The sequence below is a fragment of the Gavialis gangeticus genome, unplaced genomic scaffold (genome assembly GCF_001723915.1).
Source record: "Gavialis gangeticus isolate Ggan-Ray unplaced genomic scaffold, GavGan_comp1, whole genome shotgun sequence".
Classification (NCBI taxonomy): domain Eukaryota; kingdom Metazoa; phylum Chordata; order Crocodylia; family Gavialidae; genus Gavialis; species Gavialis gangeticus.
Genome location: NW_017729025.1, coordinates 83,273,806 through 83,285,937, shown reverse-complemented (window position 1 = coordinate 83,285,937; position 12,132 = coordinate 83,273,806). Strand labels below are relative to the sequence as shown.

Sequence of the window (12,132 nt, the reverse complement as noted above, 5' to 3'; positions counted from 1 at the left end):
TATTTTGGTTGAAATTCTCTCTCTCTCTCTCTCTCTCTCCCCCTCTCTCCCCCCTTCCCCTCACCCCCTCCTGATTGGTCCCACAAGTTATAACAGGAAGAAGGCAAAGCTATGTTGATGGAAAGCACCAATACCCACAGGAAATTGGAATCATGGATCAGCATCTGTTGAACCCTTTGGAAGAGCCATTTCTCTCAGGTAGATAGATCTATACCAACTAATTGTCTCTGTTTGTTAGGTTTTTAGTTTCTGGGAGGACAGCTTGGTACCCTAGCATCTGAATTAGCAGGAGGGCTGAAGACTCACAGCAACTGATGTCAATGGGAGCTGTGCTCTGAACACAGGAAATGCCATAAAATGCTAGGTATTCTGAAAATTCAGGTCCTAATATCTTATAATAGAAATCCAGAATGTTCTTGACCTCAGTCTCTTACATATGCATATGTATATGTGTGTATATATATATATTATACACGTATATGTATAGGTATATGTATATGTATATGTAATACAGTGAACATGTTTCAAATCCTAGCAAACAGCAGATATTACCAAGATGTTGGCTGCTGCTTTGCTTCTATATAGAAAGTCACTAATATTGTTTGTGAGTGGGGGGTGCTTTGAGGTTTGTTCATATGTGCCTCAGTTTAGTTACCAGAGTTTCTGCAGAAACATATATCAACAGGGAGAATTAAGGCTTTGCCATTTGCCTTTTGATTACAGAGTAGTTTGAACATTATATCTGTCTCTGAAACAAAGGGATGTTACCACCTTCATCATAATTCTACTGCTTTGGTTGCAGGGGACATCTCTATTGTTTTCTGGTGGTTCACAACTTGTGGTGCCAGTGGTCCTCAAGGGCCAACTCAAGCACAGTGTGATAGTGCCTACCAGAACACCAATGTCTCTGTGACTGTGGAAAAAGAGGGTAAACTCCGAGGAGTACAAGTGTGGAAAGTGCCAGCAACAAACCGATACATGTGAGTACCTGTGTACAGTAGGCTCTGGAGAAATGGCCACCTAGCTACACACACTTACCCTAGCACTGGTATACAGTTTAGTGCAGCAAACTGTTGGGAGTAGCTGAGAGTAGGGTAAAGGTGAAGGGTAGCAAGAGTTACAGTGGAGGTTGATGGGTTAGAAATACTGGCTGTGAGGAATTGTGCTTAGAGTTATTGTTGAGGATGGATGTGTTGTGTATGAAGAAGCCAAAATCAGAGTCAAATTGAAGCTGTGATGATGTAAGAATGCTGACATCTAAACCAGCGTTTCCCAACCCTGGGTCATGACCAAAAGGAGGATTGCAGGGGCAATGCTGGTGGTGCCGCATAGAGCATGGGAGGTGCGCCCCATGCCGGGAGCTCCCCTGCCCCTGGGCCGCCACCACTGCCACGCTTCACTCCCAGGAGCGGGGTGCAGAAAAAAAAGGTTGAGAAACACTGATCTAAACTGAGGTTCTGAACTGGAGTACCTTTGGGCTGTCATTGTTTAGGAGTGCTGGGTGTTATGACCTCCCTTTGGGATTGTGATAGTGTAGGAATGTAACCCATAGGTCAGTATATGTTTTAAGTCTACCTCTGCGCCAGTGTACAGTATGATTTGTTAGAACCCACAGCTATAGGGCCTTGGTTATTTATTTCCAAGTGTAAGAGCTCATGCTTTTTGTTTGGCAAGTCCATACTTCATTCTTCAGGGTGTCAGCTCAAAAGTGTTCCCCACAGGAACACTGGGTGTTGGACCCTCAGAAACTGAGTCACTTTATACTCATGACAGTCCAGGACTCTGGCTGTGCACAGTTCACTGTGAGGATGTGGCTGCTCAGGAACAGGGGAGGGTTGGGAGCATACAGCTGGAGTCACTTTGGGTCTATGGCGTGTAGGATTTCTGTTTCTCTAACTTCTTTTCTTTTCTAGGATTTCTGCCTATGGAGCAGCTGGAGGAAAAGGAGCCAAAAACCACAATAAGAGATCGCATGGAGTCTTCATCTCAGCTACCTTCCAGCTGGAGAAAGATGAGCTCCTCTACATCTTAGTGGGGCAGCAGGGCGAAGATGCCTGCCCAGGGGTAAGGATGCACAAATACACTGGGAAAAACCACGCTGGCAATAAGCTGCAGACACCCTCAGTGGGTGGGTTGGGGCTTGGCTTTCCTATTGATGAGGGGCAGGAATCCCAGGCTGCAGTGATAAAAGCCAGATGGGGGATTAGGAAGAACCAGTGAGCTGAAGAATTTTCTCCAAACAAATATATGGAGGCCTGAAATGAGAAACCTCCCCAAAATGTACAAACAAATGCAAACCCACAGCAGCAGCTCTGCCTTAAGATCCTGGTGCCCATAAAAAGCTGCTTGTAAGCTTTCTTTTACCTTTCAGTTGCTTTAACAGGGCACTCACATCCAACTACTAATTAGGAGCTGGTAACATATTTTCCCATAATCTATATTTTATGAGGCCTGCCCAGACTTCTTTCTTTCCTATTATTTGTGGTTATGCCAGATATCCCACAACAGGAGAACAGGCCCATGGAGCTAGGCATGGATGGCAAGGGCTGATTTCCTCCCTGAAAATCTTAGAGTCTGAGGACTGGATCCAAAGCTTCTTAAAATCCATGTCAATATTGACATTAATACCTTTGGATCAGACCCTCTGTGAAGACCCAGAAATATCAGGAAAGAACAAAAATCAGTGATGTGCATCTGACAACTCCGGTAAAGTTCGCTCCAGAGTTCCTTGTCTGGATCCTTTCATGCTAGATCCCGTGGCTGTTAAGCTTCCCTTAACCTGTTAGGCTCCAGTCTTGTCTCTGCTATTGGCTTCTCCAGCACAGTTCCCGGGCACAGGCTCTTTGGCTGTCACCCCCTCCCTAGACTGGAGCTTTGTGCCCCAGTTGCCTGAGGCTCCCCCAGTTGCTTAAGTATACCCTTTCCTGAGATCTCCACCTTTGGGAGGCACTGTGGTTGAAGATTTATCTTCCTAGGGACATGTGGAAGTCTTCATGACTGTATGAGAGCCTGTAAGGTTTTACAGCCCTCAGTGTTTAGAAGGTGCATGTCACATACTGGAATGCAAGTGATAGCCTCAGTATATGTGGAGGCCATTTTATAAAATCAAATGGAGTCATGTGAAGAGTAAGAGTCCTGAAATCCTCATAAGATGTGTAGCTCAGCATGCCAAAAAAATCTAAGCCTGGGAAACAATATTTCCTTATTTTTTCTCCCTATGCTAGTGTCTAGAGCAGAGACAGGGACTCCTGAGTTCTATTCCTGATATTCGCCACTCATTGAGTGCATCTACATGAGATGGTACATAGTCATAGTGTTGAGCTGTGGTGATGTAGCTCATTGCTATGGCAACATAGTGTCAACAGACATGAGCCATGACACTGACGCTACTGTGCAGTAGGGTTGGAAACACCCCATGTGCTGCCAGGATTGTGCAGTAACAGCAGTTACTGCACAGTTGGGGGCATGTGTAGATGCACCTAGTTGCTCTTTGACCTTGTATAAAACAGCTTATCTCATTTCCTTATCAGAAAAACAGATATTAATTATATTTATTTAACAGGAGTTCCCTGATAATTAATTAGTAATTGAAAAGCATTTAAGCTCTTCAGATGTAAGGAGCTGCAGCTGTAAAAGGTCTTAACATTATATTTTATTATCAATGATTAAACTAATCAAGTATCATTGCACTTCTCCAGATCTGCTGTGAGATGTCACTTGCTTATATGTGTTGTATTCCCAGATCAGAAAAAGCTCAGTGGGGCAAAGAGGCGGGTTGTTCATACAGCGAGTTGTTCAGCTACAAAGAGAACCATTCAAACTGGTCTGTGCTTGCCAGGTAGCTGCTAGTGATCTCTGACTGCACCTTTTCACTCCTTTCAGGGAAATGTTCAGACCCAGAAGATCTGCCTGGGGGAGTCATCTCTCATTGAAGATGATTACAAAAAAAAAAAGGACCTGAAGGAGTGGGCTGGAGGAGGGGGTGGAGGTGGAGGAGCCACCTACGTCTTTAGAGTAAGTTTGCCTTTCTCTGAGCGCCCTTTTGGATAGAGTCTGACTGAAGATGTCCCTTTCAGTATTGATCATATCATACAATGCTGTCAGCTGTTAGAGGAAGTGGATGGGAGACGACTGTTTAAAACATTTAAATTCCATACCTCTTTATATGCTCATCCTCCCTTTTTTACTGTCACTGGGGCTAGTTGTACTGCCTCATCAGCACAGCCAACTCCGGTAGTAAAAGATCAGTACTGGGAATTAAACAAAAGTCTGCTGTTCAATGCTGAAACAAGTTCAGCCTCAAGAACTAGTATTCACTTGGACTCGGATCACGGTAGGCAGAGGTAGCAGTGTCATAATGAAGTCAGAAAACCATCTGTAGCATTATTCTGGACTTTGGCCAACATTTAGATGTTTTTATGCCTTTTAATGTGATGAAGCTTGTGTGTTCTCATATCTGAGGAACCAAAAGCTTATCTGGTGCCTGGTGTACTGTTTGAATGCCTCATGTAATGAATGGTCTGTATATTTGAGCAGCAGAAGGATGGGACCTTTGAACCTTTGCTGATCGCAGCAGGAGGAGGAGGGAAGGCATACCTGAAGGACCAAGACAACTTGCTGGATGATATACCCCTGGAACAGCTTGAGAACAACACAGCAGTGCCTGGAGTCAATGGGAAAACAGGGGCAGCGGGTAAGATAGCAGTACGAGGTCTAGGTTTTATGACTGAACATACAGAACTGGCCTGAGGACTTGACTTGAAGTGACACACATCACATTGATTCACATACATTTTTAGGTGGACATGATTTACAGAGACATGTGAGTGATATGTTAATGGCCATGATTTGGGGTGCACTGGCAATTCACAGGGGCCTTCTTTTCATATGGTGTAGCACCTGAGCGGACAAAATGCCACAGGGAAGGTGGGAAACTGGCAAGAGAACCTATTCCATGGGAGGAAATCTCTTATAAGAAGTGAGTCATTAAATGAAAAGAATGGGGTAATCCTGAGCCCTTCCTTGTAGCAATGTCTTGGTGAGGAGAGACAATAGAAGAGACATTAGTCCCCACCAAAACAGAGAAACAGGGATTGAACTGGAATCCCCAGTCCATACAGAAACAGAAATCCCATTCAGATTTTTCTCCTAGCAGCTAAGTTTAGAACCTATTCCTGAATGGACCGAACATCCAGTTGCAGTGGTTTTCTACATCTTCTCCAATTTCTATCCTTTGTCTAATTTGGTGAGGAAGCCTGATTTTAAATTCATTTTCTTCCCATGAACTGTACCCAGTTCTCATCTTGAAGAGATGCAAAAAGGTCCATGACAGTTTTCTTTTTATATTCCAAGTCTCTTGACAAACCAAGGTGGTGAGTGGTTATCTCCCAGGTGCTTTGTCATAGCTAGAGAAACAACAGCTAAAGGAGTTCTTAGGCTGGACTTCCATTGTGGTACTGGCAGTGGCAACAGGCTACATTCCTGGACATCCTAATTCCTCTTGTGTCCGTGTGCGTACACACACACGCACATGGACACGCACACGCACACACACTTCCTTCACTCTCATTTTCTTCTGTCCATGTTCAGTTGCCTCACTGTTTTTTAAATTTCTCTCTCTTTGTAGGAGGAGGGGGTGGCTGGCAGGATATCACCCAGGTTCCTCGGGCTGGGAAGTCCCTCCTGGAAGGTGGAGAGGGAGGTCAAGCCTGTCTCCAAGCACTAAATAAGCTTCAGTGGGCAACCTCAGGTGGTTTTGGTGGAGGAGGAGGAGCTTGTACTTCTGGTGGAGGAGGTGGAGGCTACAGAGGTGGGTCTGTTTGTTCCCTCATTTGGGGGAGGGGAGATAGAGAGACTGGGAACGTTGTTAGTTTTTTTAATGGATATTTAACCATCCCCTGTCCTGGCTTTGGCTTGTCCAGAGAGAACAGTTCATCAAATAATGATCAGTTCTATTTAAAACTAACTCATTTGCACCATATGTACCTATGAAATGAATGCTTCCACCAGCCTTGACTGGTTTTGGATGAAGGATTTCATTGTCTTGGACAATGTGAAGAGACACACTGACTTTGTTTCACTGATAAGTCATTGACATAGTATCCCAGTGCAACTCCAGATGCCTAGAGCCTGGAGCAACCAGAAGACCCTAGCACCTAACACTGATTAACATTTTCATGTAATGTACAGCTGACAAATGGTGACTCCTACCTTTTTTCCAGGTGGGCATGTGTCAGATAGCGATGAGATCACTGCTGATGGGCAGGATGGTATTTCTTTTGTCAATCCAATTGGGGAGATCTTCCTGCAACCCCTGGCAGGTAAAACACTTTCTCTGCTCTCTCACTATTGTCTCTGTCTCACCCTCACCTCCTCTCTCTTGACTGCTCTCTTCCTTCTTACCCTGTTCAAACACTCCACCATGCTTATACTTTAAGGGGCAGTTCCTCAGGTAGTGCAAGTTGTTACAGCTCCATTGACTTAAATAAATGTAAACCAGCTGAAGATCTTCCTCGTGTCTCTCTGTGAGGCAGGGAGAGGAGACAAGTCTAAAGGTTCAGCTACTTTACTGGGTCACAGATTTCCCCATTTTCCTTCACCAGTAAACCTTTATGACCCAAAGTGATCAGTAGTCAGTCATTCCTGGACTTGCTCCCTGTTGTGTTTGGCTTCCTGATTTCCTAAGTAGCAAGACTGGCACAATTGTCTTCTGCCTTTTCTTTCTACCTCTGCAAGAAGGGAGAAGATAAACTAAATCCTTCTATTTTTATTTGACTCCCCATTCAGCCATGGAGAGTCATGGTGAGGTGGATATTCAGATCTACCTGAATTGTAGCCACTGCCACTCAGGCAACTGCAAGCGGGACCTTGAGACCAATCTTCCAATCTGCATTTGTGAAATGGGCTCTGTGCTAGCCAGCGACAACGTCACCTGCACAGGTAAAAGATGGAGCTCTGTCTTCACAGAAATATCTTCCGTTTTTGTTGTATTTGCTCCCTTTCATCTTTTTTGAGAAGAAGCTACTTGTGTCGTAATAAAGATACCCCTCTTCTATCTTGCCTTCCGTTGGAGGAATTTCCAAGTACTTTTGCAAACATTAAACACGTTAATCCTCCCAGCATATCTCTAAGGAGTTGGTAAGTATTCTTTCTACAAGTGGCAGAGATTTTCAAAGGTACTTAGGTATCTAAAGATGTGGAGATGCATCCAGTGGGGTTTCAAAGGACCTAAATGGGTAAGGTACCTAATTTCTGCTCAAGTGAATTGGACTTTATCAACTAATTTGCTTAGGTGCTTTTGAAAATCGTATTAGACACTTATCTGCCCCTAGGTGTGTGAATATCTTTGAAAATCAAGCCTAGAGAGGTCAAGAAAGTTTGCCTACGGTGATATAGCAAGTGAACAATCAAGGTGGTGATGATAGAACAAATTTTTCTAGGCTGCCTTTCTCCTGCTCCACACTCTAGTATACAATGGTAGACAATGCTCAATGCATTAAAGCATTAGAGAATGCAGCAGAAGAGCTAGCTTCCGGTTCAGCTAGTTATGGACATGCTATCTGGCTGTCATAATCACTACAAGTTACAAAGCAATTTTTGTGCCTGTGGGTGACTGAAAATGGAATCCTCCCTTGAGCTTCAAAAAAAGCTTATTTACTTTAAACAAAAATGATTTATTATTTTTGAGTACCTCCTACCTCTGTGTTCCAGCAGGAAGTGGAAGGTACCATGCCCAAATAGGAAGATAGCTTGTTCTCCCAGAATTCCCAACTGGCACAGGAGCAGAAAATGGATGAAACCTTGTCCTCATTATATTCCATGGAGAAGACTTTATGCGTATTTACCTGAACTAAATCTTCTGAGTTTTGTCTCTCACTTTTGCTGGGCCTTTCCCTCAACTGGGTATAAGTGTAGCCTGTCCACTCAACTATGCTTTTTTAGACATACATGATTCATTAGATCAGTAGATGGAGAACGTTCCAGAGGGAGTACACAGGCAGAAAAATAGCCTGGACTTGAATATCTTTCTTTAGAGCTGAGGCGGGAAAACATCATCTTTCTATATCTTACACTGAAGGACGTGGAGTTGTGAGGAGTGCAAACACACACACACAGAAGCAATTGAGTTGCTTCACTCCTTGCAGTTTCAAACATTCGGTGTTGTGTAGGTTGAAAGTGTAACCTGTGTAAAAGATTATGAAACAAATTCTTCATATGAGAAAACGGTGCATTCCAAAAAAGCTTCAGCTGAAAGTTCCTCAGTGGGTTTCCATGGCAAATGATCATACTCAGGGGAGACTGCTTTATACGTAGACATGTTGGGTTAAAGGCCTTTCTGCTGTAACACCACTAAATAAAAGGGCAGGGTCACTGAAGCTGGTGGAGTTGAAGTTGATGGGAAATCCAGTGTGTTACGAGCTGGAGCTCGTAAATTGATGCGCTCTGGCAGCCTTGCACATTACGTGCATCAGTAGCGCAGCGTGCCTCCGTGCTGACAAAATTGTGGCAGTGCACTTTGGACTAAAACGTGTTCAGTGTGCTTTAGTTCAAAGCATGCTGCCGCCATTTTCTTAGCATGGGGATATACTGTGCCACTGATACACGTGGTGCATGGGCACTTCTAATTAGCACACCTCACTAATTAAAAGCGCCCAGTGCTGCATCGGGAGCATGTGTAAAAATGCCCATCAGCTCTGCAGTATCACAGCTGGAGTATTGTGTCCAGTTCTGTGCGCCCCATCTCAAGAGGGATGTGGACAACATGGAGAGGGTCCAGAGGAGGGCCACCCGCATGATCCGGGGACAACAGGGCAGACCCTACAGTGAGAGACTGTGGGACCTGAACCTATTCAGCCTCCACAAGAGAAGGCTGAGGGGGGACCTGGTGACCGTCTATAAACTGACCAGGGGGGACCAGAAGGGTTTGGGGGAGACGCTGTTTCCCCTAGCGCCCGCTGGCATAACAAGGAGTAATGGGCACAAGTTGATGGAGAGGAGGTATAGATTGGACATCCGCAAAAACTACTTCACAGTTAGGGCGGCTAGGAGCTGGAACCAACTTCCAAGGGAAGTGGTGCTGGCCCCTACCCTGGGGGTCTTTAAGAAGAGGCTGGATGCCTACCTGGCTGGACTCATTTGAGTCCCGTTTCTTGTTTTGGGGTTTTGTTGTTCTCCCGCCCTGGCGGGGGGTCGGGCTAGAAGATCTACTAGGTCCCTTCTGACCCTAAATCTATGAAACTATGAAATGTTTGTTGTCTACACATATGGCTCTATTAGGCCACAGGAAACTCTGCAGCAGGTTAGTACTTGTAAATACAAGTTCTGTCTCCAGCAGCGAGTGTCCTGTAGTGCCTGTTTCACTGATATTCGTTAATATGATCTAATAGTGTCTCTTGCAGTTCCAAAGCATGGATTTTCATAGGCAATTTCCGCTTGTGTGCAGTGTTATTTTTCTATCCGTCAGAAAACTGGAGAGCACAGTAAAGGATCTTTGCTGAATCTGCTAGAGTTTGAGAAGTAAAATGGCTATTCAATGATTTACGAATGCTTACAACATCTAGGGCTCCAATGTTATGATATTGATATAAAGGTCTTTCATCACCACCACTTTACTTCCTGGGTGAGGGAGAAGCAAGACAGAGTGGGTCTTTACCATCACGGTGGTTGCCTCCTGATTGATGTGCCCATCTTCTTTTTGCCAGTGCCTCATGGCCCCATCCCAGAGGGACACCTGCCACTCCCACTCCTCCTGGCTGTGGTTGCTGCAGTTGTGGTACTTGGAATGGCCCTCACTTGCGGCAGCCTCTCCTTCTGTAAGAAACACCTTTGTGACTTGTATTAGTTTATTTACTCCTGTCAGTATTGTAGGGATGCAGTGGGATGCTGGGGCACAAAGACAGCAACAGCTTCTGGTTGCTACCACTATTGTGATTTTGATTGCCTGGCTGCTAGCATCAGTTGCTTTTTTTTTTACCACTCCCCTCCTCCCAAGTCAACATCTGGGGCAATTGCCTCATTCACCCCACCCTAGTTATACCACTATTCCTGCTCACCCTTGCTACCCTCAGTCCGGCCTCTGCCAGACTCAAAGGTGGCCCTGCTGGGTGAACGGAACCCATCTTAGGGTTACCTTTCTGCCCGTGCTTATACATGGAGCAAAACTGTGTTGTACAGGTCAAGGGTGGCAGTTAGTGAGGATCCTTCTCTCTTTGTCAAGCTGCAAGCAGTGGCTAGGCACAATAACAGTCCCCCTGTGCCAAGATTGTTCTGTCCTTCCTATATCTGGGGAGAAAACTGCTGAGAAGGAACACTAGAACATAAGCAGCCCTTCTCCCTTCCTCCACTTTTGGAAGTAACTAATATACAAAGACTGAAGTCATGGTCACTGGTTAAAGATACCACTTATTCAGGGGGATACAATGAGCTCTATTCAACTGAGCTTCATTTGTTTTGTTTTCTTTGGTGAATACCAGCAAGTCTCTTGCTTGTTGGATCCAGAACAAGGCTCCATTTGCGTGAACAACACCCTTCATATATTCAGTCAATATGGGGAAGGCACTGCAAGGAGGAGCAGTTAGAGATGCTGGGGTTTAAGAATGTTACTTGGCTTTTATAGCTGCTGGCCCAGTTTCTGCTTGCTATTCATTGCTCTGCACTGCTGGCATTGTCTTCTCTGCTTCATCCAGATGTTGACCCTTAGTTTTATGTGATGTTCCCCACTCAGTCTATCACCGTAAGAAGCAGCAGCTGGAAGGAGCTAGAGCACGACTGCAGAGCCCAGAATACAAACTGAGCAAAATCCGCACCTCCACCATCATGACAGATTACAACCCCAACTACTGCTTTGCTGGGAAGGCCGCCACGCTGAACGAGCTGAAGGAGATCCCTCGCAAGAACATCTCCCTGCTCCGGTGAGGCTCAGTGCAGGCAGGGGCAGTTCTCTGAGTCAGGGGAGGGGGTATAATCTGAAGTGAAGGGAGGTGGAGCTTATATATTTGCCTTGCTTGATTTTATGAAAAGTGTTTGAAACATACCGTGGAAGACCCATAGTCTAGTCTGGTGCAGCCTAAATGTGGCTATCGTAAGGACTATCTCCTATACCTGTGATTTGCTGCTACGTTCACAAAGACATCATTTTGGAAAAATCTGGCCCATGTCAGCACTCGTAACCTTTTACACACAAGTCACATATTCCATGGATTTTTGCAGGCTTTCATTCAAAAAAGAGATCATCCATGTTATTTCACTCATATTTTTGATATCCTGAATTGCTGCTGCCACCTGGCTGTCCTGTCAATCCCTTTCAGGTCCACAGCAGGCAGAATTCCTTTCCGCATCAGAAAAAAACCTCATGCCACAGGAAAAACCATACTTTGCAATTCAGTTGATATCAAGACTGCATAGGGAATCCAGTGAAAATCTGTTTGGTTTGGTTTTTTTTAACCTTGTCTTCTTTAGATTTTGGTCTACAGACTTCTCTCTTTGTCTCTTACACCCTGATTCTTTATAGTCTTAATATCATCATAAATCTGTTGCTAAGACCTAGGATCCCAGGATCAGTATAGCAACCAGGCAGTCACTTTATCATCATGCAGTCGGTTATTATATTTTCAGCACTACTGGAGTTTTAGAACCCATTTGTTTAGTCACAGCACCAGTAGAGGTCAAAAAGTGACTTTGGATACTTTACAACTAGGTCAACACCAAAATGAATTGTTTTGTCTAGGATTCCATTTACCCTAAACCTGGTCCTCGCTTTTCTGATGCCAGACTTTTGGATCAAGTAATTCTTGTTCTTTCTTTTCTCTTCAGGGCATTAGGACATGGAGCATTTGGTGAGGTTTATGAGGGGACAGTGGTAGGAATCGCTGGAGATCCCAATCCACTACAGGTGGCCATCAAGGTCAGTACCTATAACTGGTAGTCCAGACTTTCCTATATGGTGGTTAATATCTGTGAGTTCTGTATTATAGATTCATAGGTGCTAGGGTCAGAAAGGACCTCAACAGATCATTGAGTCTGACCCCCTACCCTGGGCAGGAAAGAGTGCTGGGGTCAGATGACCCCAGCCAGATGCCTATCCAGCCTTCTCTTAAAGACCCCCAAGGCAGGAGAGAGCACCACCTCCCTTGG

The 12,132-nt window shown here is 44.9% G+C and overlaps 1 protein-coding gene across 1 annotated transcript in view; it reads left to right on the top strand.

Annotated features, from left to right (window-relative positions):
* The window catches only part of LTK (leukocyte receptor tyrosine kinase), a 200,232-nt gene that overhangs the window by 135,643 nt on the left and 52,457 nt on the right, over window positions 1–12,132 (top strand). The window contains exons 11-21 of the mRNA XM_019519044.1: window positions 88–198; window positions 803–980; window positions 1,914–2,064; window positions 3,883–4,014; window positions 4,537–4,693; window positions 5,627–5,809; window positions 6,222–6,320; window positions 6,787–6,939; window positions 9,702–9,812; window positions 10,724–10,910; window positions 11,812–11,902. Coding sequence (XP_019374589.1) covers window positions 88–198; window positions 803–980; window positions 1,914–2,064; window positions 3,883–4,014; window positions 4,537–4,693; window positions 5,627–5,809; window positions 6,222–6,320; window positions 6,787–6,939; window positions 9,702–9,812; window positions 10,724–10,910; window positions 11,812–11,902 — 1,553 coding nt within the window. The remainder of the gene's footprint in view (window positions 1–87; window positions 199–802; window positions 981–1,913; window positions 2,065–3,882; window positions 4,015–4,536; window positions 4,694–5,626; window positions 5,810–6,221; window positions 6,321–6,786; window positions 6,940–9,701; window positions 9,813–10,723; window positions 10,911–11,811; window positions 11,903–12,132) is intronic.